Source organism: Terrapene carolina, unplaced genomic scaffold (genome assembly GCF_002925995.2).
Source record: "Terrapene carolina triunguis isolate 2854851 unplaced genomic scaffold, T_m_triunguis-2.0 Scaffold67, whole genome shotgun sequence".
Lineage (NCBI taxonomy): Eukaryota > Metazoa > Chordata > Testudines > Emydidae > Terrapene > Terrapene triunguis.
In genome coordinates this window covers 29913062-29940659 of record NW_020664418.1, presented here as the reverse complement: position 1 = coordinate 29940659, position 27598 = coordinate 29913062, and the positions used below count along the sequence as shown (strand labels likewise).

At 43.2% G+C, this 27598-nt stretch overlaps 1 protein-coding gene across 2 annotated transcripts; it reads left to right on the top strand.

Annotated features, from left to right (window-relative positions):
• On the top strand, positions 1-25984 carry MAPK6 (mitogen-activated protein kinase 6). 2 transcript variants are annotated; one of them, XM_024199733.3, is made up of 6 exons: positions 1-140; positions 9135-10339; positions 12068-12212; positions 19003-19167; positions 20571-20772; positions 21582-25984. In XM_024199733.3, exons 2-6 carry the CDS (start codon positions 9785-9787, stop codon positions 22678-22680), a joined length of 2166 nt encoding a protein of 721 aa, XP_024055501.1. In that variant the 5' UTR covers positions 1-140; positions 9135-9784; the 3' UTR covers positions 22681-25984. The 2 variants fall into 2 exon arrangements, with proteins under 2 accessions (XP_024055501.1, XP_029766618.1); XM_029910758.1 differs by lacking the exon at positions 1-140 and adding an exon at positions 1631-1717.
• Positions 25985-27598: the final 1614 nt, after the last annotated feature.

Below are 27598 nucleotides of genomic sequence, written 5' to 3'. Positions count from 1 at the left end.
TCTCTACCCTTGGAGCCGGGTTACATGGCGGCGGCTGGAGCGGTAGCGAGGCAGCCGGGAACCGGAGCGGAGCCCGCCGTTAGGGCCGGGCGGTGCAGGAGCCTGTGCAGCGCAGCCCCTCAATGAGCCTGGGAAGCCCCGTGAGTGCGGCCGGCGAGCGAGCGGGCGGGGGCCAGGCCGCAGTGCGCGCCGCGCGGGGCCTGGCCGCACAAAGGCGCTTTGTTCCCTCCTTGCTGCCCGGGGTCCCCTCCCCCCTGCGGGGCCGCGGGACCGGGCCGGGAGCCTCCGCAGTGCGGCGGGCACGTGCCCCTGCCGGGCAGGGCGGCAGCCGGCCCTGGGGTAGGTCGGGCGGCCCCGCGTGCGGAGGGGACGAGGCCACCCAGCTTCCCTCACCCCCGGCGGGCGCCCCCCGCGCGGAGACTCCGGTCCCCGGGGCAGCGGCGCTATGCGGGGCCCACCGGGCTGAGGCAGCGTGGCCGGCCGGGCTGCCGCTCCCCGGAAGGGGGCTTCTCTGCGCCTGAGCGCGGGGGGAAGGGTCCGGCCAAGGGGCGCGGGGAAGCCTGGCTCGGCTGCCGCCCGGGATCGTACTTTCCCGCGGGGCGCGACCCCGGCCGCGGGGCACCCGCAGCCTGCCCTGGGCTCTTCCTCCGGGCTGCGCCTCCCATGTGGGCAGCGGGTGACTCAACTGCTCCGTTACGGGAAGGGTTGGCGAGCAGTAACCGGGGCTGTCCCCGCTGCTCCTAGCCCCCGGGGCGCTCCGCACCCGCCGCCTGGCCTGAGCCCAGGGTGCGCTGTTAGACAGCGGCTGGGCTCCAGCCCAGAGGTGGCTGCCTTCGGGAAGGAGCGTGTGTCGCTACTGAGTTGGTAGTGCGCTTTGGGGGCCCTTGCCATGGAGGAAGCTGTGTAATGGTAGGGCTTTGTCTCTGCCTGCAAATGAATCGAAGGACGTTTGAAGGTAGACCTCTTATGTGCTGTAGTGGCTCGCGGGCAGGATAGCTTGTCAAATATCAAGTCAGGTGTAATAGGTGGCAGGTACAAGGTCAGTGCTGAATTGTCTTTTGAACATTACTCTTGTCACCTATCTTAAAATTTTTCAGTCATGGCAGAGAGCCAGTATGGGGCAGAAGTAATGCTCCTGGTAGTTAGAATTGTCTCCCTTTTGGGGACCCACGAAATTGGAAGGCTGTGCGTCTATGAATAGTGCCTGGTTTTTAATACAGATCTTATCTTTCACTCATGGAAACGGGATGGGTGGGTTGTTCAACAGGTACAAAAATGCAATCCATTAGGGAAATGACAGTTTTCCTTGTTAATGGTCTTTGAAAGGATCAGTTGAGCAAATAAAAAACAAAAAAACAAATGTGAACTAAAATGTATAGATTCTTGGTGGCTTATCTTTTCTTTTAAAATTAAAATACACTACAAAAGCTTTGGCCTGCAGTTGGTAAAATTGAGGCGCCAAACTAGTATCATAGCGCTTTGTATTACCAATTGAGACATTAGTTTCTAGGGGTGAAATCCTGGCTTCACTGAAGTCAATTGGTTTCAGTAATGGGACTAGGATTTTGTCTAGCGTCTTTTGCTTCCAAAGTTAACAGTGCCTTGTGCCTTTTGGTAGCTGAGGAAATCCTTCTGGTACCTTTGACCATCACTCAGTTAAAAGGAGTCCTCTCCAGTTATCAGTATTCAGAAGGATGATGGCAGGTACAATCTTGAGGTGAGAAGCGTTCATGGATCTTCCCAGGGGACCTTAGATGACCCTGTGAGGGGAAAGAAGTTATTTGATTTTTTTTATTTGTTTATAAGTAGTTAAATTACAGAACAAAAGAGCACAATTTACATGATTGTGAATTAATAGAAATGGGCACAGTGGATCAAACTGGCAAAATACAGTAATGTTTAAAGCAACTGTGAATGGTGAAAATACTTTTTGTTACATTAATACAGTATTATTTTTGATCAACTTTGTAATGGTTAAATTAACTGGTGTGAAAAAAGGTTCTGATCGAGCCAGTGCAAACATTATGCTAGGTGCTACCACCAGCAAAAAATGTATTATATTTTTATTTCACAAAACAAGTTTTTTAATCTAGCTATAAATTCCAGAAGGTGGTGGTTGATAATGGAAATAGACTTTAGGTGGGAGCAGTAATACAACCTGATACTTTTTGAAAAAGGATAGTGGAAACTACAGTTAGAATTTAGATGTGCAGCCAGAAGCCTGACTGAATATATGCTCTTGTGATCAGTCTTTTTATATTTATTCTCGAGACTCTGGTTGAAAATCATGTCCCAGTAAAGCAACGAATTTACAGCCACCTTGCAAAATTGTTATTATCAGAGTTTACCAAATGAAGCTTCTGTGTGTGAAATGTTGACTATTGCATGAAATTACAGTAATGGGGCCTCTAAATATTGGTGTTTGCGCGAAAAAGAAAAATGCATTTTTTTTTATATCTGTCCATTAGTTTTGAGAGTAAACTAATAGTAACATCTGCTGACTCTCAGCATACAGTTCCCTAAACCATGTAGGGAGTAGTAAGTAGGAGGGTTTAGAAAAGCAGCAATTCTGTGATGACTCATTCTGCCTACTGACTGCAACGTGGCTGATCTAAAAAAAAAATATGTATGTGCACCGAATCTTTTACAGTTTAAGGGACAGGGCATTTCAGGTTGTGTAATAGAGTCACTAAAGAAAGCTTTCTTAGTCTTGTATTTTCCATATGAGTAACTACTCTAGCTGTAACTAAATGATTATATAATTAAAATTAGCTGTTTTTTTTCAGTAACTGGGATCCCTGGGGAAAAAAACAAACCCAAATATCTAGTGTAATACTTTACAGCAGTGTCTTATTGTCTGTAGCATTTATTATATTTAAATGTAAAGATTGATGTAGTGTGCAGTTGGGGAGAAATTGGAGATATTTAAAAGACCTTTTGCAAACTGAATTAAGCTTCATGACATTGCTTGTGTTAATGTTCTGCTGGGCTGACAATTTCAAGGAAGATGGTCTGGCAGGTGACTTCTGAAAAAAGCAATTTTGTTTGGCCAAAACTAACCTTCCTGTAAAACATGGCTGTACAAAGATGGTAATCCCTTCGTTCATTTACTTGAAATTTATTTTTTGGGCGGGAGAGGGCTGGAGTTGTAAGAGTCCTACTTAGTGTGATCACCTTGAGTAGTACTTGGTATCACAAATAGTCTAGCTAAAACTACAGTACTGTACTTAAGTAGTTCTATTCAATATGTGTAAGGGGGCAGAATCTGGCCCTTAGTCTCTTATACAATGCACTCCTTGTATAAGAATCACAGATGTCCTGGATGATTTGATTATTATGAGCAGTTTATTCTTGCAAGCAGAGTATAGATTAGTATAGGAATGATTTTGTCCCAGTGGTTTTGATCACTATATGGGGTTGATTCTTATACCAGTAATACTTACAAATAGAGTGCACTGTACTATGTCCTATACTGCACTATATTTAGCGTGAAGATATCTTTTATATGTGCTGCATTCTCAAATATTTATAGCTGTTCAATGTATCTGTGTCGCAACTTGAAAAAAGAATTAGTAGCTGCAGATAGCTACTTGAAAAGCAATCTTTTTTTATATTTATCCTTTTATACGGAGTCTCAAGACAGGGAATTGGACTGACTCTTCAAAATGTAGGCCTTGTATTGTATATGAGATCCAGATTTGACTGACTTGTGTTTAATAAATGTCATTCTTGGCAAGTTTGAACTCTTATTAAAAACTTCAATTTTATGTGTAAAAACATAAAAGGCACGATTGAAACTGTAAATTTGTTACTGTTCGGAGAAAAACAAACTTGCGTCACCATTTGAGGTTACTTTGAGGTTGGAGTGGGAAGGGCCTAATAAGTTCCAGATAACTTATTGTCCCTTCACTCTGACAAGAGCATACAATGACTTTAAACCCAACTTTCCTTAATCTTTTTTCCTCCCCTTCACTTCTTATGGTCCAATAAAACACTGTACTTATTAACTTGTCTGGGAAAACAATTTTATGCGGTGTTGCTGCTTAACCAGCCACTAGAGGAGGCAAAAGTATGATGAAACCTGGATTCCTGGAAGAGAATAGCTTGCAACTGCCAGTTTTTATCCAGAGCCAATCCAAGAGGTGATTGCAGTGAGCACATTACAGAATTTGAGCACAGTGATGCACTGTTGAAAAAGCTATCAAGCTAGTCCTTAATGTATTTACCTTCTAGGTGGAAAATGTGCAGGTAAAGAGAAAAGATAATAGGGAATTAATGATTAAGGGCAAAATTTTTGGATTTTTGTTTGCTGAAAACTTTATTATAGTCAGAATTGTGGCTCATCTTCCTCTTACTCATTGGTGTGAGCTATGTTTATGTGGTGATAAAGACCTTGAGTATCTCCACCACATTATTAGAAGCCACCGTTTTTTTGTTTTGTTTTTTGTTTTGTTTTTTTTTAACATTTTGGACAAGGGTGACTGACTTATAACATATTTTACACTGTTGTTGTAGCCGTATTGGTCCCACGATATTAGAGAGGCAAAGTGGGTGAGGTCATATCTTTCATTGTACCAGCTGCTGTTGGTGAAACAGACATGCTTTTGAGTTTACATAATCTCTTCTTCACATCTGGGAAAAGGGACCCAGAGTGTCACAGCTCAATACAAGGTTGAACAGATTGTTTAGCATAAGGAGTTAACATGTTGTAAGAGATCATTCAAGGTGACGTGGGCAGTTAACATCACTGCAGTTGTAGGACAAAGAGGGTTATAACATGGTAGTCCAGTGAGTTAGTTCCTACAAAAGAACCGTGTTAAGGCACACTAACTGCAAGACACCTTTCAAATGGTTGAATGCTTGTATATCTATTTATCTGAAGTGCTTCTGTGGCTCCCATTGCTGTTGTATCTGAGTGCCTCGCAATCTTTAATATAGTTATCTTCCCAGCACTTTATGATGTAGGGAAATACTTCTGTTCCCATTTTACAGATGGGGAACTGAGGCCTAGAAAGTCTAGTGACTTGACTGTGTATTAATGTTTAACTCTCCAATGTGATACATGCCATCATGTGCCAAACTGGATACCATCAGATTAGACCTGAATAAAGACTGGGAGTGGTTGGGTCATTACAAAACCTAAACTTTATTTCCCCAATACTAATTTCTCTCTACTGTTACTCACACCTTCTTGGCAACTGTCTGTAATGGGCCACTCTCTTACCACTTCAAAAGTTATTTTTCCTCCCTTGGTATCCTTCCAGGGCCGGCTCCAGGGTTTTGACTGCCCCAAGCAGCCCCCCCCCCAAAAAAAATCCGCGATCTGCGGTGGCAATTCGGCGGGAGGTCCTTCGCTCCGAGGCGAAGTGAGGGACCGTCCGCCAAATTGCCGCCGAATACCTGGACATGCCGCCCCTCTCCGGAGCGGCCGCCCTAAGCACCTGCTTGACAAGCTGGTGCCTGGAGCCAGCCCTGTATCCTGCTGTTAATTGATTTATCTCGTTAGACTGACCTCACACTTGGTAAAGAAACCCCAATCCTTTCATTTATTTATACCTGCTCCTGTATTTTTCACTTCATGCATCTGATGAAGTGGGTTCTAGCCCACGAAATCTTATGCCCAAATAAATTTGTTAGTCTCTAAAGTGCCACAAGGACTCCTCCATTGTTTTTCTGATAGACTTAACATGGCTACCACTCTGAAACCTATCTCTCCAGTGTTTTTTCATACTTCCTTTTCAGGTAGCCCAACTTATATTTCCTTTGTTTTCATTTTAACAGAGTTCTTATGAAAATTGTCTTAGTATGTCATGCAGAGGAAGGATATTGCATGACCTGATATGATATTTTTAATGGGATTAGGAATGAGACTTGGGGAGAGCAGGAATGGGGACTGCAACTTCCTTTTCACATAAAGTTAATACAGCTGCTTTTGCTGCTTTTTGACGTTCTTTAGTGTTGTCACGTCCGTGCAAACCATGAAATGATGATGGGAAGATAAGCAGATTTTGCTTGCTACCTCTGTTTCCTAGCTAAAGGTCTGACCAAGTATCTTCTTTCCTATTCCTGTCCTGTTCAGTGAAACATGCTAAAGTATGGACTCTGGACGCAGTATCAAACAGGGTTTGAGAGAGTCTATTGCCTGCACATAGAAAAAATCGGAGCAGTGACATGACAACGGTGTTATTTATGGGGGAAAAAAGACCCTAAAGAATTGAAATATTAAAATTTTAGAAGTACATATGTAGATGACGTTGGATCTTGAGCTAATGAAAGATTTGAATGAATTAAAGTTTAAAAATGATCCTTCCATAACAATTTTAGAAATATATAAAGGAAAGGTAACCCTCAGTGAGTTGAATTGATTTGCGGGGAGTAATCTGACTGAGATTTCCTGTTAGATTGTGTAGATGAATTGCGTGTTGACAAAATGAAGCTGTCTTTGCAAATGACTGTCATTTTATTACTGATGTACATCACAAATTCCTCTAAGGTAAAAGCAAATTGAATTAACAATCAAGGTGTTAGGAAGATAGTTGATGATAGTTGACTACACCTTAGGAAAGGTCCTCATATGTTCTGTTATAAACTAAAAATGGGCTTTGGGGCACAAGAACAAGTGTTTAGAAATTTTACATACAGCAGGTCAATTTTAGAGGGTTAACATACATATTGCTTGAATGATTTCTCAGTATTCCATTCAATTTACGAGCCCTAAAAAACACTTAATCTGTTTACGGTTAAGGTTGCTCAAATTCCTCAGAATTCACTAAAATAATTTTAAGGCTACACTCACACACCATACAATACGTCATCAAAACTAGCCCACCACTCTCACAAAATTCAACTGCATCAATATATAAATACCTTCTAACTAGGGCTGTCAAACGATTACTTTTATTAATCGCACGATTAAAAAGAAAAAATACCATTCCAGAAGAATTGTGTCCATGCTGATGACAGATTCTGCTCGATAATGATCCAAAGCAGTGCGGACTGATGCATATTCATTTTCATCATCTGAGTCAGATGACCCCAGCAGAAGGTTGATTTTCTTTTTTGGTCGTTTGGGTTCTGTAGTTTCTGCATCGAAGTGTTGCCCTTTTAAGACTTCTGAAAGCATGTGCCACACCTCATCCCTTTCAGATTTTGGACGGCACTTCAGATTCTTAAACCTTGGGTTGAGCTATCTTTAGAAATCACACATTGGTACCTTCTTTGCATTTTGTCAAATCTTCAATGAAAGTGTTCTTAAAATGAACAACGTGCTGGGTCATCATCCGAGACTGCTATAACATGAAATATATGGCAGAATGCGGGTAAAACTGAGCAGGAGACATACAATTCTCCCCCAAGGAGTTCAGTCACAAATTTAATTATCGCATTTTTTTTTAATGAGCGTCATCAGCATGGAAGCATGTCCTCTGGAATGGTGGTTGAAGCACGAAGGGGCATACGAATGTTTAGCATATCTGGCACATAAATGCCTTGAAATGCTGGCTATAAAAGTGCTATGCAAACACCTGTTCTCGCTTTCAGGTAGCGCTGTAAATAAGAAGCGGGCAGCATTATGTCCCGTAAATGTAAACAAACTTGTTTGTCTTAGCGATTGGCTGAACATGAAGTAGAGCTGAGTGGACTTGTAGGCGCTAAAGTTTGACATTGGTTTTTTTTTTTTTTTTTTTTTTTTTTTTTTTGAGTGCAATTATGTAACAAAAATCTACATTTCTAAGTTGCACTTCCATGATAGAGATTTCACCTCATACAAGTACTGTAGTGCATTGAAAAATACTATTTATTTTGTTTATCATTTTTACAGTGCAAATATTTGTAATAAAAAATAATATAAAGTGAGCACTGTACACTTTGTATTTTGTGTTATAATTGAAATCAGTATATTTGAAAATGTAGAAAAACATCCAGAAATATTTAGTAAATTTCAACTGGTATTCTATTGTTTAACAGTGCAATTAATCTCAAATAATTTTAGAGTTAATTGCTTGAGTTAATTGCTATTAATCGACAGCCCTACTTCTAACACATTCAGTTCGGCGGTTGCAGTGCCTTTAATGCTCAGTACCGGGTTCCCAGTGGTGCTGTCCACACCGGGCCCGTACTCGGAAGGGGCTCATTATGCTTGCTAGGTATAGGTGTCATGGGAGTCTTTCGTTTGGGGAGGCTACGTGAACGCCGGAAGCTCCCTAGAAATCGGGGGGGGGGGGGGGCTGTCGTTCCTGGACTGTGGCCTCTTCCCTCCCCCCTCCCCCCCCGAGGCCCCTGCTGCCCACCACTCGCTCCTCTCCACTCCCTTCCCCCCCTTCACTCGCCCTTGAGGCAAGAAAAAGTGATAGGGCAAGCAGGCTCAGCCCACCAGGATCCAAGTGTGGAAGGTTTTAGTGTGGGGAGATCCATTTATGGGGTGAGAGGGTTCTGTGTGGGGCAGTCTGGGTACGGGTGGCTCGGTGGGGAGACTGGGTGCAGGGAGGGTTGGGTTAAGCGAGATCTGTGCATGGGCTCGTTGCAGGGTTCTGGATGCAGGGGGAGTGGGAATCTGCAGGGGGGTCTGGGTGAAGGTGGTTGGAGCTCAGCAGGAAGGGGTCTGGGTGTGGAGGAATGGGACTCGGCAGGTCTGGGTGTGGGGGCTCCGCGATGGGGTGGCGGGGAAGTGGGGCTCAGTGGGGTGGGGGTCTGGGTGTATGGGAAATGGGGCTCGGTGGGGTAAGGGTCTGAGTGCAGTTGGTTGGGGCTCGTTGGAGACTGGTCTTGGTGCAGGGTGGGGGTCCGGATGCAGGGTGTAGGGGCTCGGCAAGGAGTCTGGATGGGGGGTCTCACTGGGATGGGGGGGCTCAGTGGGGTGGGGATTTGGGTGCTTGGGGCTCAGTGGAGGGGTTCTGGGTGTGGGGGGGGAGGCTAATGTCACTTCATCCTCAAAGAGCATAAAAAGTATGCATTATTTCTAGTTCTACAATTGTGGTGGTGGTCCTTTTTGTGGTTACAGGTGATGTGCTCAAATAATGACCTACAACTTGTCTGAAGCAGTCTAAAAGTCTTTTGTATAGAAACACTGACCTATTTTCTTTCTCTCTCTCTCTCTCTCTCTCTCTCTCTCTTTCTTTTTTTTATTTCCCCTCCAGGTTGTCACGGAATAAAATGGATGGTAGCTTTGATTGTGATTGTGGTGAGCTGGAGCCACCTGATCATTAGCAGAAGGCAACTTTTGTAAATCAAGATCTGCCAGTTTCCTGTTTAACTAGACTGTAAACAAAGGAGGAAGAAAAGGAAGAAAAAACATAGTGCTTACCAGCACCATAGAATGACGCTGCTCAGGACCAGTCCAACACTGAATGTATCTGCACTGTGAGGAGGAGGATGTTAATAGAAGTCTATTATGTGCATATTTATTCACATTTTTGTTAAATGTTACCCAGTTACATGGTAGAGCTGAGTGCATAGTATGTCATTTCATTTCGTTTGAGTTTCTTGTGAGTATTTTCTTTAATGTCTGCAGAGATTCTGCACCTTCCTTGAACTATGAATGCTGCAATCTTTCTATCTTACGCTCAGTTTGAGTTATAGCGTTTGTCAGCTCTAAATTTAAGGGGACACAACAGGCCTGGTTGGCTAATAATGCAATGAGTGTGTCAAAAAAACATATTGCAGTCAAAGCCGAGTTTTTCTTCTCCCTTTCTGTAAGATCTTTCCTTCAGATACCAGTGGAAGAGTGTCTACGTATTTACAGAAGCTTGGTAGCTTAAGAGGAAAAAGAAACGTGAAGAATTTCAAAATGGCAGAAAAGTTTGAAAGTCTCATGAACATTCATGGTTTTGATCTGGGCTCTCGATATATGGACTTGAAACCACTGGGCTGTGGTGGAAATGGCTTAGTTTTTTCTGCTGTCGATAATGACTGTGATAAAAGAGTGGCTGTCAAGAAAATTGTCCTCACAGATCCTCAGAGTGTTAAACATGCTCTACGTGAGATTAAAATTATTAGAAGACTTGACCATGATAACATTGTGAAAGTATTTGAAATTCTTGGTCCCAATGGAAGCCAGTTAACGGATGATGTGGGCTCCCTTACGGAACTGAACTGTGTTTACATTGTTCAAGAGTACATGGAGACGGATCTGGCTAACCTGTTAGAGCAGGGCCCTTTACTGGAAGAACATGCCAGGCTTTTCATGTACCAGCTGCTACGTGGGCTCAAGTATATTCACTCTGCAAACGTTCTGCACAGAGATCTCAAACCAGCTAATCTTTTCATTAATACTGAAGACTTGGTGCTGAAGATTGGCGACTTTGGTCTTGCACGGATCATGGATCCTCATTATTCCCATAAGGTTTGTGGAGAGATGGATTCACTTTTTAAAAAGTGATATCCCAATAGCCTATCCATCTTAGATTGGTCTCTCTTTGTCTAGGTACTTTAGTAGTATTCATCATTATAATATAAGTGCTTGATGGGCAGGGTTGGTGCAAGAGGAAAGTTTCTTAAGCCTATCCTGGATTGGTAACTAACTTTCCTCACAGTATTTTACAAAGTTGCAGCATTTGCTGCTTGTCTAAGAACGCTGGCAGAGTAAGGCTATGTCTACACTGCGTACTTTTCAACGGCGCAGCAGTGTAGCTGCAGCCGCACCATTGTAAGGTGCGCTGTGTAGCTCTCTCCCGGCAACATAATAGAGCCACCTCCAACAAGGAGTGGTAGTTTTGGGCAGGTCCACACTGGGGCGGGGGATCGATCTAGGAAACGCAACTTCAGCTACGAGAATAGCGTAGCTGAAGTCGACGTTTCCTAGATCGAACTAAATTTACTTACTTCGGGTCCACGCGGCGCAGGCAGGCTCCCCCGTCGACAGCGCTTCCTTCTCTCGGCGAGCAGGAGTTCCGCAGTCGACGGGGGAGCGCTTCTGGGATCGATCTATCGCGTCCAGATGAGACGCGATAAATCGATCCCAGAAGATCGATCTCTACCCGCCGAATCAGGCGGGTAGTGTGGACCAGCCCTTTGTCGCTGGGAGTGCAGCTCCCACTGATGAAACGCTGTCCACCCTGGCGCTATTGTCGTTAAAACGTTTGTTGTTGGGGCAGGGGGTGTGTTTTTTCACACCTCTGAGTGACAATTTTGATGAAGGTGCTAGTGTAGACATAGCCCAAGTTAAAATGTCATTATCTCCATAGGCGGGCATTAATGGCTGCTAGTGTACCATGAATGTCTTGCCTTCAGCCCCAAAAACATTGAGATTTTTCACCTCTGATGGCTTTGTATCTCATCTGGTCTTTTGAAAGTTCTGAGCATGCTACTTTAGTTAACTAATTTACTTGTAACCTTGCCATGGGAGATAATCCAGAGTTAGTGTTTAAAATTTTGGCAAATGCAGTGGATGAGAGTGCTGCTTTTTTTTTTAATCCTCATAAATGTAATATTTTGGGGGCAGGTTAAGCCCTCAGACAATTTGTTTACTTCCAGGGGGAGATTGCATGCACATAACCAGGAAGGGAATTTAACTCTGAGTATTTATAAAAGCAGTATTTAGATGAACAAATGCACAACTTAGGTTTTAAGAGCAATTCATAGATGTAGAATTACAGGAACTTTAGATTATTTTAAAATATCTGTGCATCCCCAATGTACAAATGTGACGACTCACTGGGATTTATTAGTATAGTGTGATCTTCCTGTTTCTTGTTTCATGTCTCAGAAGGGATTTGTTTATTATCTCCATTAACTTGACATTTGGAAATAAGGAACTTTTAGGAGCTATTACCTCATGTAAATCAAGTTGCAAGTCATTGATTAAATACAATCACCATTGGACTTAACTCTGTTTTAAAGGTGGTTGTATAAAATAGCCCTTTCGAGATCAAACTTGGAGCTCATTGCAAACAATATTTAAACTTGTTTAGTGTGCTTATAAAATATACAGTATTGGTATGCATGGTACACTAAATGTAACCGGTAGGATGATACATGTGATCAAATGGTATAATGTCTTTGGAGGCTTGGATTACAATAATTTTTTTTGTCTTAAAGAAATCTTATTTGCATATTCTTTTTTCTTTCTTAGGGCCATCTTTCTGAGGGATTGGTTACTAAATGGTACAGATCACCCCGTCTCTTACTTTCTCCTAACAACTACACTAAAGCCATTGACATGTGGGCTGCAGGTTGCATCTTTGCTGAAATGCTGACTGGGAAAACCCTCTTTGCAGGTTGGTAGCGTACTGATTGTCATTCACCCAGGCATACCGGCTGCTGCTGGGGCAGTCTTGCCCCCATCTCACCCTGCAGCAGCCGGAGTTTGCTGGGGGGGGGGGAAGCTCAGGGCTGGGGCGCGGGGAGGTGCTTACCTAGGGGGGGCTCCCCGGAAGGGCGAGAGGAACTCCCCTCCCTCAGCTCTTCCTAGCTCCATGGGCTGCCTCTGCCGGCAGACACTGCCCCCACAGCTCCCATTGGCCACGGTTCCCAGCCAATGGGAGCTGCAGAACTGGGCTTGGGGCGGGGTGGGGTGGAGCAGAGGCAGCATGTGGTGCTCAAGAGCAGGGTAGAGAGCCTGCCCCAGCCTCGCCAACCCTCTCTCCCGCCCCCCCCCCAAGCACCCATGGTGCCCCCGGCTGCCTCCCCCCTACCCCAGCACACCTGGCACCCCCCTCGGCCATGGGCCTCCGCCCCCTCCCCCAGCACCTTTGGCCCCCCCTGGTCTGGCCCCCCCAAGCTGCCCCCACCCCAAGTTTTAATCAGGGGTATGTAGTAAAAGTCATGGACAGGTCACGGGCCGCGAATGTTTACAGTCCGTGACCTGTCCGTGACTTTTACTAAAAATACCCGTGACTAAAACGTAGCCTTATTTATAACCCACTTCTGGTGCTCCATTGGTGCAGAAAGGACATTGTTTAGGGTAGGATATGTCCCTTTGAATTTAATGCGGCTCACAGCCCTTATGAGTTTGTGGTTTTGCCAGCAAAACTTGTAACCTCCATTAATGTTTCTGATCACATGGGATGCAAACTACTTCTCTCCCTGAGAACTACACTAACTCAGGAGTTAACTTCTGTCAGTATAACTAACACGTGTACAATTAATGAAATACAGGTCTCACAAAAGTACAAGCAAAATCCATTCAGCTGTTTGAGTTAGGAGTGTGACAAGTTTTCCATACACTTAAAAAAAAAAAATAATAATAATAATAATAGGAATTTCCTTACAGCATTATTATTAACTTCAGGCATCAATATAAAAGTTAAGTTGAGAGCATTTTGTGCTTTAAAATGCCATTAATTGGATGTCATATCTTTGAAAATCGCTAGGAACTTGAAGTTACATAGAGATCTGCCTCTCTCCAGAAGTTTGTCCTGGAATTAATAGATGTATTAAATCTTCCAGTGAGCACTGAGAAATGGGTACTGAAGTGTCTCTTGGAAGCAAAATATTTAATACTCAAAAAATGGAAATATAATGTGCCTCTAGCTTATTGAGAATGAGTGAAAGAAATGTAGCATTTTTTCCATCAGAGCTGTCTGAGTCAGTAACACAAAGTCCTGAAATTTGGTGCTTTGCGTTCATCGATGCAGTTTAATATAGCACAAACATAGAATCTGTATATTAAAAATGTAATCTAAAAATATTTTAGCAATGTTGCATCACTAGAATTTAGATTACATTTTTAATATACATTGATCCTAGGATTATGCTCTGGCCCTTTTTATGTCAAAACTATTACATAAATAAAAGCATAAAGCCATGTACTCGTATGCTTCCATTCTTTTGTCTTGATGTCTTTCATAATGGTAGCTTAATTTTACATCTTCGTTCCATTGTCTGTTCAATTTTTCTTGAAAAATCAAAGGACAAACCGTGCATATTTGTAGTTTCAATTTCAGCCTTAAGCTGGCCTCAGAATACTTATCACTTATGGATTATAGACCGCCTCCACTTTACTTTATCTGTGCACCCTAACTTATTTACATCTTCCTTATGGGCTACAAACCACTTCTTGCCTCACTCCACATTCTGCTTACTGACCAGTGAACCAAACCTCATTGCATGTGGGCCAGACGACTCTACTTTGCTTCAGAACACCCTACCCCTTCCCCACTTGGCTAGATGACACTGTCTTGCATTTTGTCTTTTGTATCATGCTTTCCTCCTCCACGGTCTATGGACTGGCAAGTTCAATCTACTCTACCCTCCATAGAGAGAGTTTTTCAGCTGTTCACATTTGTTTTGCCCTCTAGACATGGTTGGAAACCATGACATCCCATTACAGACAGATTCACCATTACACACTCTGCTATGCCCATAGACTGAGACTTGTTCTTTATCTTGGACTGATTTGATTTAAATATCAAGATTGAGTATTAGTCCAGACATTTATTTTATTACATGAAAAGAGTGGGCTAAAAAAAGTATTTAGATTAAAGCTTGGCTGCTATATATCTCTTAAAATGCTACAGTACAGCTTAATTTTGAGTGCCGAATGCATGGTAGCTTCAACAATGTATTTTACAGGGAAAAGGGAGTGTGGGTGTGGGGCGGAGCACTCAGGGCAGGGGGTTGGGGTGCGGGGGGCTCAGGGCAGGGGGTGGGGATGTGGATGATGCAGGAGTCAGGGCTGGGAGCATGGGGGGTGCAGGAGTCAGGGTTGGGTGGCGTGAGGGGCTCAGGGCAGGGGGTTGGGGTGTGTATGTAGGGGGGAAGTCCTGTGGGCCGGGGGCTTGGGGCTGGCCTGGGACAGTCCCGGTTGCAGCCGGGTTACCTGGATGGTGGATGGGTCCCTGCCCCACGCTGTTCCTGCCAAGGGAGCTGTGGGCCAGCTGTGTGGGGGCACTGCATCTGCAGGCAAATGGGGGGTGGCGGCAGAAGACTCCCTGGCCTGCCGCTCCCTTCCCCTTCCCCCCCGAAGGGCCACAGCTGTGCACGCCCCAGGGACGGCACGTGACTGTAGTGCCCTGGTATCCAGCCATAGTGGTGAGAGAGGGACAGCAGGACAGGCTGGGACGCGGACACCTCCACCGCGCCTCCCGCCAGCCCCTTTCACTTGCCTGACTGCATGCTGCTTAGTCCGGTGCACGGGGCCGCCTGCAGGAGAGTTCTGGCAGCCAGCAGGACCTCAGCTGGGAGCGTGACACGCGCTGTGCCTCCAGCTGCAGCGCAGCGTTCCAGCATCGGCCGACTCCGAGAGTGCACGCTCCACCTTACTTTCACTTCTAGGGGCCGGCTGCCGGAACCCCAGAGCAGCGGCTGGCTGAGCGGGGCCGGCGGCCGGGACCCCAGAGCGGCGGTGGGCTGAGTGGCTCAGCCTGCTGCCGGTCTGGAGTTCCGGCGGCCGGCTCCTGCCAGCTGGGGTTCCAGCTGCTGGCCCCGCTCAGCCCGCTGCCGGCCCGGGGTTCCGTCCATCCAGGCCAGCAGCAGGCTGAGCGGGACCAGAGGCCGGGATCCTGGGCTGGCAGCGGGCTGAGCAGTGCCAGGGCCCCGCTCGGCCCGCTGCCAGTCTGGGGTTCTGGCCCCCAGCTCCTGCCAGCCGGGGTCTCAGCTGCCGGCTCCGCTCAGCCCGCTACCGGCCTAGGGTTCCCTTCACCCAGGCCGGCAGCGGGCTGAGCGGGGCCGGTGGCTCGGACCTCGGCATGCCATTAAAAATCGGCTCACGTGCCACCTTTGGCACGGTGCCGTAGGTTGCCGACCCCTGCTCTTTCATATTTACTAGGTATAACAAAAAATATAGGATGCACTTACGTTGGGGATGCACAGAGTTGGGTGCATTAATGAGAGCTTAATGCTGTTGTCTGTTTGTAGTCTGCTAAGAGGTGGTTTCCTAGAAAAGCCAATGACTTCTAATGGAAAATGTCACTGTAGCTGGAAAGAGGTGTGTTGTACAATATTGTAAAGTTCATCTTGTGAAATTGCAGTTACCCTCACAGCACAAGCAAAAGGCTTATGCAGTTTTTTTTCTCTCTCTAATACAGTAATGTCCAAATTAAAACCACTACAAGCCAAACTTCCAAAAGTGCTTAGTGCCCACAATTGGGACCAAATTTTTGAGAGAGCTAATTGTTCTCAATGGAAAATTGTTAGCAGCTGAGCACTTTTAACAATTTGGCCACTTCATTTAGGTGTCTGAAGGGGAAGTAGCTGAGCTTGCTTGAAAATCTGACCGTAATTTCTTGGTAAAGACTTTTTCTTTCTAGCTCTGTGCAGTTTTGTCAGCAGGTGTGGGATTCTTGTATCTAATGCATCCTGTGGCCGCAGGCTATACAAATGCATATATGAGTCTCTCTTGTTTTGCCACCAAGTAGGATACTTGTACATGTTTTCTTCATGTGTGGTGTCAGTTTAAAAAAGTTAAGAGTAAATCATAAGAAGGTGGAGTTGTAAGCCTGTATATCTGGAAACATACATTATTCATCATCCAGACTTAAGTTTTGATTCAGCCTTTATAGGGAAAATCCCAAGTTCAGCATGTCTGTTTACATGTGAGATCAGATAAAGAAGCAACTAGAAAAGACTCCCGCTAAGTCCTAGCTCAGGAAGCTAATTTAGTATCATCTTTACTTCTCTCTTTTTCAGGAAGCTAACTTTTAATGTCTTTAGATAAATGGGAGGAGGGGAAAATCTAGAGGGGTATCTAACAGTTGTATTTAACATGTTAATATCAAGACATTAATTTATTTTTCTGATTGGAACACTGTTCTTCTGAGGTTTTTAATGTTCATTGCCTGTCTGTGCTTCCAAGTTATCCCTCAGAATCCTGCTTACTAGAAAGCAACTTCAATGAAAGAGGAAATAGTAGACATCCCAGAATACTTGGGGCTCGGGAAGAAAGTTGATTATGACTATAAAGGAATTTTTAGAAGGCTTTTTAAGAGTAGTGTAAAATACAGAAGTAATATATTTTTAATAGCAGTTATACATTCACATTTCCAAGCAAATATTTAAACAATAAATAGTTCATCTTGAATGGGGAAAAGAGAAGATCTTTCATTTTCTTAAGCAAATTCTTAAATAGACTGAGAGAGAAACAAAAGCAGCTGCTGCTCGTCAGCCCAGGCAAGTGAGGTACAGCCTAACTAAAGAATTCAGAAACTAATTCCCAAAAACTACGTTTTTTGTATATATACAAATATGTTAAGGATACTTAAGCATGTATACATTTAAATAAGCTAACATAACTCCACAAGAAGTGCTTGTGATTTGATTTAAATAAATCTGTCACTTCTGTCTCCCCCTTCCCCCCAATCTCCATAGTGAAATGTAATGCCAGAAAACGTAAATATGGGTGGGGCTCAAATTGTGGTTTAGATATCTGTGCTTCAGGAAGCTGCCTTGTTACCATGGGAACTTACCATGCCCAGGAGTCATTTTGTGAAGATGTTGCTGTGGTAACCACAGCTCGGTGAGGCTGCAGCAGGACTGCAGCAGTTACGACCAGTTCTGACAGTGGGGCTGCAATGGGCTCCCTACCAGCACTGACAGTGGGACTAGATCCCTGCATGGCCAAGGGACCTTCCACTCCATGGCACAACATGCAGGGTGGCTGCTGTAGTCATCCCAGCTCAGTGCAGCAAGACCCCTAGCTAAGATTGCAAGGAGGAGGACAAGCCTGCAATCACAGGGCAGGCCACCCCACTGCTGAACAGTTCCTGGCTGGGAACAGCTCCCAGTGCCACACGCCTTGTTGACAAGTGAGCGAGTGGGGCCATCACAGCAAAGCTGCAGAGCCAGTGACACCTAACTCCTGAAGGGGCAAGGTGCAGGGAAAGCTGCGGTCCTTTCATGGGAGAGCAGAGGTTCCCGGCCAGGACTATTAGGATGAGTCCCTTGCAGCAGGGGAGGCCACGCTGCTGATGAATGGTTCCTATTGGGGTTCTCCTGGCCAGCAGTCAGTGCTCTGTCTCCCTCTTGCACCTTGTGCCTAAAGGGATCAGGTGTCAGTGGCACTGCATCAGTGCAAGGTATCCTCTGCGGATCTGCTCGCTCCCTCATCAGCTGGGAGTGTGTGGGGGCTGTCCTGCGTAGGAGCCATTCACAGTGGGGCAGCCTCCCCTGTGGCATGGGTCTTGCAGTCCTGGCTGGGAGTGTCTGATCTGTACCGCCAGGACCCACTTGCTCACTTCCATGACAGCAGGGCTGCAAAAGGCTCCCTGCATAGCCAGGGTGTTGCTGACACTCTACCCAAACTGTGAAGGTGCGGGAGGGAGGGTGCAGTCCTGGCAGGGCAGAGCAGAGATCCTGGCCAGGACTGCGAGGAGGAGTCCCTGGGCCTGGCCACAGGGGGGCCACCCTACTACTGAATGGCTCCTGCTAGGGGTTTATCGTCATCGTCCTCACAGTCATGGCCAGCTGGTCAGTGGAAAAGCTCCCTTCTAATTTAGTAAGCGTTTTGTGTTTATGCCTGCTGTCCCATATTTATAGGCTTGGTTTTTGAATAGTCTTCTTAAAGGCAGTGTTGCATGGCTGCCTTTTTAATATGCATAAGTACACTTCATTAACTATTTTAAATGTTAATACTGCACTTCAAAAATAAAAAACAATATTTGTACGAATTTTATGTGGAACACTTTTTTAATCAACTGCTATTGATGTATTGTAATAGCATTCCTGACATTACTGCAAGATTTCAGTTCCGAATTGTACTTCAAATGGATCAATTGGTGGGTCCGTGAATTATGTTAAAGTAATTAAAAGCTGAGATGAATCATCGCTGTTCTGATGGTAGAGGAGCACGGAACATAAAGTGCTCCAGATATTGAATGAACTATTGAGTAAGCAAAATGGAACAGCTGGAGGGGGCAGGATATTGGCAAAAAACAAGTGGTGAGACATATTCTTGGAGTTTGATGTACAGAAATTTAAGACTCTGTAAGACATAATAGGCTAATATCTAGCCATACTACACTAATTCCTTCTAGGTGTACTAAACTACTTTTGAGCTCATGTGTTTGTCAGAAATTAAAGAAAGTTGTTTGGAACATAACTGACTTCTTGTCTTGTCTGCTTAACTTTTAGGTGCACATGAACTTGAACAGATGCAGCTGATTTTAGAGTCAATTCCTGTTGTGCATGAGGAGGACCGTCAGGAGCTTCTCAGTGTAATCCCAGTTTACATTAAAAATGATATGACTGAGCCGCACAAACCTTTAACACAGCTGCTTCCAGGCATCAGTCCTGAAGGTAAGTGGTTCTGAAAAAAATCTAATTTTAGTCCCTGTAAATTAAAAACCGTAAAAATCATAGCTGACAACTTTACAGTGAACATTTTTGGCACCAACTTGGTTATGTATTAAGCTTGTTTTCATGGATGGCAGGGTCGATACTATATATGACGTCACATGTTTGACTCCTGGTCATTCTCCAGAATAGGAATTTTGTGGAGGCAGTTGTTTCCAGCCCTTGTGAGAAATGGAGCATCTTGTATCCCTTTATTATAGCTACTTCGTCAGTGCTAGAGGAGTGTTGCATGGCTTTGCAGGGAGCCATAGAAAGAGGGGGGATATCTTTGTGACCATTCAAATAATGCTGAGGGGCGGAGGGGGTTGTTGAGACGTTAATCCTCTAAGGATGTGAATGTGAGCATGTGAATGATGTAATTGCTTCAGGAGTATACAGTAATTGTTCTGAAAACATTTTAGGCACTATTTTGACAAAATAGAAAAGTTTTGGTTCAAGTATTCCTGCTTGAACAAAACATTTTGAATCTTTTTTTTTTTTTTTTTTTTTTTGACCATTCCTTGGTAGAAGTCAGGGGCACTTGCTAGCTTGATTTAGACCATGCTAACTCGATTAACTTAAAACTAATAAGAAATTCTCTTTTAAAAATCACCACTTATTGCTGTATTCTGCCTTTCCAGATTTATAGTTACAGTCAATGTTCCCTCTAATTTTTTACATCCATGTGCGGAATGAATTTTATGTGCACCAATATGGAGGTGATGTGTGGTGGGGGTGGGGGCGAGGGGTTTGGAGTGTGGGAGGGGTCTCAGGGCTGGAGCAGAAGGTTGGGGTGCAGGGGGGAAGAAGGCTCTGGCTGGGGGTGTGGGCTCTGGTGGGGATGAGGGGTTTGGGGTGCATGAGGGGGCCCTGGGCTGGGGCAGAGGGTTGGGGTGCTGGGGATGTGAGCTCTGTGGTGGGGCTGGGGATGAGGGGGTTGGGGTGCAGGCTGCCCCAGGGCTGCGGTGAGGAGAGAGGACTCCCCCCAGCCCTCTCTTGCCGCAGCAGCCCGAGGCCAGGGAGAGGCACCTCTGCCCGGGTGTGGCAGCTCTAGGGGCTGGGGCTGGGGCCAGGCGAGAGGTGCCTCTCCCTGCCTGCGCAACCCTTGATAGCTTGCTGCATGGCCACGCAGCTTAGAGGGAATTTAGATTACAGTATAGATTTTTGTCCACATTGATTTTATCACCTGGTTGCTTTGTCTTAAAATCATTCTGTAGCCTTTAAGTCTCAATGTTTTCAACAGTCTTTGACATAGACATACATGTGTAAAATAAAGCAGTGTGTTTATAATCCCCAGGTGTAATTGTTTCAGGAATAAAGATTTTCAGCTTCTAATTACTGATCACTGATGTGGTTTTACTCTCCAGCACTGGACTTCCTGGAGCAAATTTTGACATTTAGTCCCATGGATCGATTGACAGCAGAAGAAGCTTTGTCCCATTCTTATATGAGCATTTACTCCTTTCCAACGGATGAGCCCATTTCAAGTCATCCTTTTCACATTGAAGATGAGGTTGATGATATTCTGCTCATGGATGAAAGTCACAGCCATATTTATAATTGGGAAAGGTAAATTTATTCCAAATTTGTTTAGATATTAATGAATTGTCTTGTGCCGCTGAATCATGACATCTCCCTTAAATCTAAAGTAAGAGGCTATATCTGAGATGCTATGAGTACATCACTTTAAGAGCAGTAGAACTCTGCAGAAAGCAGGAATAAGTATTCCCATGGTGAGAAGTCTTTCCTCCTCCTTCCCCCTCCACCTCCCCAGAAACCCCAATTGTATTTTAATTGATTTTTCTAAATTAACATGAGGATATGTATTTTCCCACAGCTTGTCTCTGTAACTAGTCGTTATGCGCTTTATAATTGTCCGCTGCAATATAAAGCACAACAAAGACTGACTATTTTTCAGTCTGCTAGGCTTTTAAGATTAATTTTTTTTTAACTTTCTTCAGTAAGACAAATTGGTCAGGAATGCAAATTTTCCATATTCTACATTCAGTAAATACACTAGTAAAAGCATAGAATTGCAATAGTCGTATTTAAAAATATCTTTACTTAAAATAGCATTTCTGATAGGAGAATATTTGTGGGGGGGATTCTTAATTTGGGTTAAATCTCATATTTTAGTGATTTATATTCTGGGATTTAAAATTATTAAAGACATGCATGTATAAATTACCATATTCAGGATGCATTTAAAAATCTAAAATACAGAGACCGCCCAGTTCAGTTAAGAAATTACTTGCATATGTTGAATTGTAAATGGTCTAGCGTTTTTGTTTGTTTGTTTGTTTGTTTTTTGTCTGGGATAATTTGTAATCAAGAAGGTTTATTTTCATTCACTAACTCTAGGAAATTAATTATTACAGATACCATGAAAGTCAGTTTTCAGATCATGACTGGCCTATTCATAATAACTTTGAAGCTGATGAAGTTCAGCGTGATCCAAGGGCTCTTTCTGATGTCACTGATGAGGAAGAAGTGCAAGTAGATCCTCGCAAATATTTGGATGGAGATCGTGAAAAGTATCTGGAGGATCCTGCTTTTGACACACACTTCTCTACTGAGCCTTGCTGGCAATATCCCGACCACCATGAAAACAAGTACTGTGATCTGGAATGTAGCCACACTTGTAATTACAAAATGAGGTCATCTTCATACCTAGATAACTTAGTCTGGCGAGATAGTGAAGTTAACCATTACTATGAGCCCAAGCTTATTATAGATCTTTCTAACTGGAAGGAGCAGAGCAAAGAAAAGTCTGATAAGAAAGGCAAGTCAAAATGTGAAAGGAATGGATTGGTGAAAGCTCAGATAGCTCTTGAGGAAGCATCACAGCAGCTTGTTGAAAAAGAAAGGGAGAAGAATCAAGGGTTTGACTTTGATTCATTTATAGCAGGAACCATTCAACTTAGTTTACAACATGAGTCTACTGATGTTGATAAATTAAATGACTTGAATAGCTCAGTGTCCCAACTGGAATTGAAAGCCTTAATATCAAAGTCAGTAAGCAGAGAGAAACAGGAAAAAGGAATGGCCAACTTGGCACAGTTGGAAGCGCTGTACCAAACTTCTTGGGATAGCCAGTTTGTAAGTGATGGGGAGGAGTGCTTCCTCATAGATCAGTTTTGTTGTGAAGTCAGGAAAGATGAACAAATTGAAAAAGAAAACACTTACACCAGTTATTTGGACAAATTCTTTAGTAAGAAAGAAGATACAGAAATGCTAGAAACTGAGCCAGTAGAAGATGGGAAGCTTGGGGAAAAGGAAAGAGAAGAGAGCTTTCTTAGTAACAGTGGGGAGTTTCTCTTTAACAAGCAGTTAGAGGCTATAGGTATCCCTCAGTTTCACAGTCCTGTTGGTTCACCACTTAAATCAATTCAGGCCACATTAACACCTTCTGCTATGAAATCATCTCCCCAAATTCCCCATAAAACATACAGCAGCATTCTGAAACATCTAAATTAAAACACTCAGCAGACATTTTTTTTGTATTCTTCATGAGATGTTTTTGTCTTTTTTATTACTAGTGTAAGTAATTTTTTTACTTGAATCAGATGGTGTAATTTTGGTATGGATTTCATTAGCTTTCTGTTTACCATCAGTTTTACAATCCAGAATTAATTTCTATACATGAGTTAGTTTTTTGTTTTTAAACTGGCATGTCGTTTGCACACAAAATAAAAGAATAGAGCAGAATAATGCAAAATGTAGGAAGAAACAAAAAAATGCACTAAACCAAGTAAAAACATTCTGTCAGTAAAACAGTTGTCCATGTTTTGCAGAAAAAAGAACCTTGCCTTGAAATTTACACAGTGAGACTGTACATAATTGCATGAAAATATCTATTTTTCCCTGAAACATTTTTTCATTCGTGTATTAGTTTTTCATACTGTAAACATTTCTTAGACACATGATACCAGCAGCAACTGAAAATGAATGCAGAATTTGGTACGCATGTGTTATCTACCTCAAGGTAACAGCAGTATGTGGCAAAACATTAATCACCCATAGTGCTTCTCATTATGCACTTCTCTTTAGCCAGCATTATTATAGTAGCTATTTTTCCTGAAAAATCATTCAATATTTATAAATGTTCTGGTATGCATTCTTTATAGTGAAGTGTTAATATGTGGCACTTTTATTTATTTTAACAAATAAATGTTTTCTGTAATTACAGAAAGTCAACTTAATTTTTGAAGTTACTTGGCAGATAAGGTTTTTGTTTAGCACTATGGTTTATTGCCCACATAGCTGAATATATAATAACATTGGCTTATTCTAAGGCTGTCCAATACATCTATTTTTTTTTAAGTTTTCATTTCAAGTAAAGCACTCACTGTGTATAGGAATTTGTAATTTGGGGGTGCTTGATCTCTCTACAAAAATTTAGGAATTGCTTTATTATAAAATGCTCCTAGAAATCTTAATTGTCTTCATTTTTTTTTTAAATTTTGTAACGTTAGTTGTGTGCATGGAAATAATTAAGGTACATTATTAATGTAGGTTAAAAGTTCTATATGGTGAGACATTTTGCTTTTACTGTATGTTTTTACCGAATAATTCCCAGCCCCAAAACAAGCATGAATAAAATTAGGTTAAATGTAGCATGTAGCATCTTGGTCTTCTGGAAATTTGTTTTACCTTCTGTTTTTTGTTTGTTTGTTTTTGTTGTTTTTTTGGGTTTTTTGGGATACTGTATGTATTATTGGCTCCCCTGTTTAAAGAAAGACAAATAAAACATGGCCAGCAAAAAATGACTCTCGTTTCACTACTTGTACAATGAGAATTACCTGCTGCGTTGTAACTTAGGTAGATGTCACCATTTATATTGTGGCCTGTGTGCCTGCCCCCAGTTTTAAATGGTTTCTGTTGCACCCTCAGCCTATGATAACTTGAGTGTTGCCCAGATAGAAAACAAAACTCCCTTTGTAGTGGAAACAAACCCTAGGTGATGTATTATTGGATCTCCTACTGTAGCAGTATCCTGTAATATTACATTTAGGAAGGTCACAAATGTGATGTATTGAGACTATAATGTTTGGAGGCAGATGAGTAGTAGCTTCTATACATCCAATCAATGAAAATTCAGTTATTGTGGGTGAAGATCTTTAATTTATAAATAAGCATTACTGCTTTCATTGACCGCACACAGCAACAAAACAGCATGGCTATGAGCATAATGTTCCAAGAGTACCAGCAAATTTTCAAGGTACCCTTTCTCTTTTGGCCACTGCTTGGAGCCCTGCTTATACAGGGTCAGATTATGCCCTCCTATTCCACATGCATAAACAGGTCACATGGGGAAGGAAGGGGCTCCTCATGTCCTGCCCTATCACCATAGCCTGTGCTCCCTGAAGCGCATAGGCATAGGGAAGAAATTAAGCCATGTCTGTCCCAAATGCATGGGACAGCAAAATTGGCTAGATTGACTAGAGTACGCGGCTTGAAAGCTAGTCTTACCTGCAGGTCTGGCATGATGTACCCTCAACATGGCACAAATGAGCATTGTTTTACAAATTGTTAGGATCTAGGCACCTAACTCTTTTGTAACTGCATATCAAATAGGCAGCACTTCATAATGTGTATGTGGAGAGAACTAACATGGTGTTGATGCTGTAGCCTTAGCCCTTCTCCCAAATCTCTCCACCCTTCTGTAGGGGGTTATCCAGTCCCATCTGCAGAGCCCCTCAAACGATGGAGCAACAAGCTGAACATGGCACACAAATGGCCATTTGGGGCTAGCTAGTGTAAAGTGTTTTAGCAAAGACACATTATGTCCTGAGTTCAAACTGTCATCTTGGTGTGCTGGACCCCTCTATGACCTCTTTTTGCCTAGGATGGAGAGTGGGAGGAGGAGACTGCTTTGAAATGAACTATGATAAGTAGTCCATTCTGAAACTGGATGAGAAGAGTGGGTATGAAATTAATAGAAATTGCAAACCAAATTCAGCCCAGAAGCCCACTACTGTCAGTGTGGGCTGATTCTCCACTGCCTCATATCATATGTAACATGAGTGCAAAAATACTACCACCTCAGAATGTGAGCATATTACACCCATAAATAAGACACTTTGTGAAGAATCTGATGCCAAGTCTAAATCGAGTATGATATTTCACGGCTGTAGACCTCCAGGAGTTCTGTGTAAGAAAGAGTGCTTTATGGACATTACTGGTTTATTTTGGTGGGAAGTAGTATTCTGAGAGAGGCCTGGGTCTGTGATCACCTGGAGCGTCCAGCTGGTCTATGCTCTTGCTGAGAGGCCAATGCAGTGGCTTAGTCAGCAGAACAAATCCTCTTAGAGCAGATAATTAAAGGAGGTGGAAATGCATCAGAAGTAAGAGGCAAAGTTAAGTCCATTGCTAATAATTGACAACAGGCTGGTCAGGTCTTTGGTCCTTCCTTGCCAGCCTGCAAAAATCCTACTTTGGGAGAACAGAGGGTACTTATATAGGTCTGAGACTGGTTCATTCTGGATGAAAGATTGCTTTTGCCCTGGATGTCACTAAGGCTCCTCACCAAAGCAAAAAATGTATAAAAATGACAGTATAGAGTAGAGTTAAGAATAAGCCAGATGAAAGCTCTTCTGGTAAATGCCAAGGTGGTTGCCAACTCAAATTCTATTGTTTTGTTTAAGAGAAAGCAGATCAATGAAGAGAAATGCTAATAATTTAAGTTGGTTTTTCCAACTTCTGACTGGTTTTCTGGGTTTCTCTGTTAAATTTGAATATGATTAATGATAACACTGGTCTACAATTTTTGAGAAGTCGTCTGCTTCAGAGATAAAATGTGCTATTACGTATTTTGATGTGCTGAATTCAAATATGACAATTAAAACAACTGGCTACTGTTTCTAAGATATTTAAGTTTTTACATTTTATGTCTATGTATACTGTGTAGATAGTAGAGTTTTAATCATAAATTGTAAACCTAGGTCTTTTCATGTGTTTATGGTTGCTTTACATGATAATATTTCACCTGTCCTGTTTATGTAACACTTTAAAAATCAGCAAAAGGGTTATATAAATAAAATGTATTATGAAACAAAAGGCAAAAAACTATTATGTACATAGTTTAGTCCTATTCAGTGTCTACTCGGCGCTTCTTGGCTTGTCTCTTGCATTCATTAAATGGAGCATCTCTTGTCACTGTCCAGCAATAGTCTGCAAGCATTGATGGGCTCCATTTGCCCTGATAGCGTTTCTCCATTGTTGCAATGTCCTGGTGAAATCGCTCGCTGTGCTCGTCGCTCACTGCTCCGCAGTTCGGTGGAAAAAAATCTAGATGAGAGTGCAAAAAATGTATCTTTAGTGACATGTTGCAACCAAGGCTTTTGTATGCCTTGAGGAGGTTTTCCACCAACAACCTGTAGTTGTCTGCCTTGTTGTTTCTGAGAAAATTTATTGCCACTAACTGGAAGGCTTTCCATGTCGTCTTTTCCTTGCCACGCAGTGCATGGTCAAATGCATCATCTCGAAGTTCACGAATCTGAGGACCAACAAAGACACCTTCCTTTATCTTAGCTTCACTTAACCTTGGAAATTTTCCATGGAGGTACTTGAAAGCTGCTTGTGTTTTGTCAATGGCCTTGACAAAGTTCTTCATCAGACCCAGCTTGATGTGTAAGGGTGGTAACAAAATCTTCCTTGATTCAACAAGTGGTGGATGCTGAACACTTTTCCTCCCAGGCTCCAATGACTGTCGGAGTGGCCAATCTTTCTTGATGTAGTGGGAATCTCTTGCACGACTATCCCATTCGCAGAGAAAACAGCAGTACTTTGTGGATCCAGTCTGCAGACCAAGCAAGAGAGCAACAACCTTCAAATCGCCACAAAGCTGCCACTGATGTTGGTCATAGTTTATGCACCTCAAAAGTTGTTTCATGTTGTCATAGGTTTCCTTCATATGGACTGCATGACCAACTGGAATTGGTGGCAAAACATTGCCATTATGCAGTAAAACAGCTTTAAGACTCGTCTTCGATGAATCAATGAACAGTCTCCACTCATCTGGATTGTGAACGATATTGAGGGCTGCCATCACACCATCGATGTTGTTGCAGGCTACAAGATCACCTTCCATGAAGAAGAATGGGACAAGATCCTTTTGACGGTCACGGAACATGGAAACCCTAACATCACCTGCCAGGAGATTCCACTGCTGTAGTCTGGAGCCCAACAGCTCTGCCTTACTCTTGGGTAGTTCCAAATCCCTGACAAGGTCATTCAGTTCACCTTGTGTTATGAGGTGTGGTTCAGAGGAGAAGGAGGATGGGAGAAAATGTGGGTCCTGTGACATTGATGGTTCGGGACCAGAAGTTTCATCCTCATCCTCTTGTCTGACTCAAGTGAGAACGATTCTGGTGGATCAGGAACCGGCAGTCCT

What these genes read in the sequence shown, in the direction of transcription:
- MAPK6 (XM_024199733.3), top strand. Translation starts at nt 9,785, where the DNA reads ATGGCAGAAAAGTTTGAAAGTCTCATGAACATTCATGGTTTTGATCTG. An exon ending in TCCAGGCATCAGTCCTGAAG is followed by an intron (nt 19,168 to 20,570) that starts GTAAGTGGTTCT and finishes TTTACTCTCCAG; the next exon opens with CACTGGACTTCCTGGAGCAA. An exon ending in CATATTTATAATTGGGAAAG is followed by an intron (nt 20,773 to 21,581) that starts GTAAATTTATTC and finishes TAATTATTACAG; the next exon opens with ATACCATGAAAGTCAGTTTT.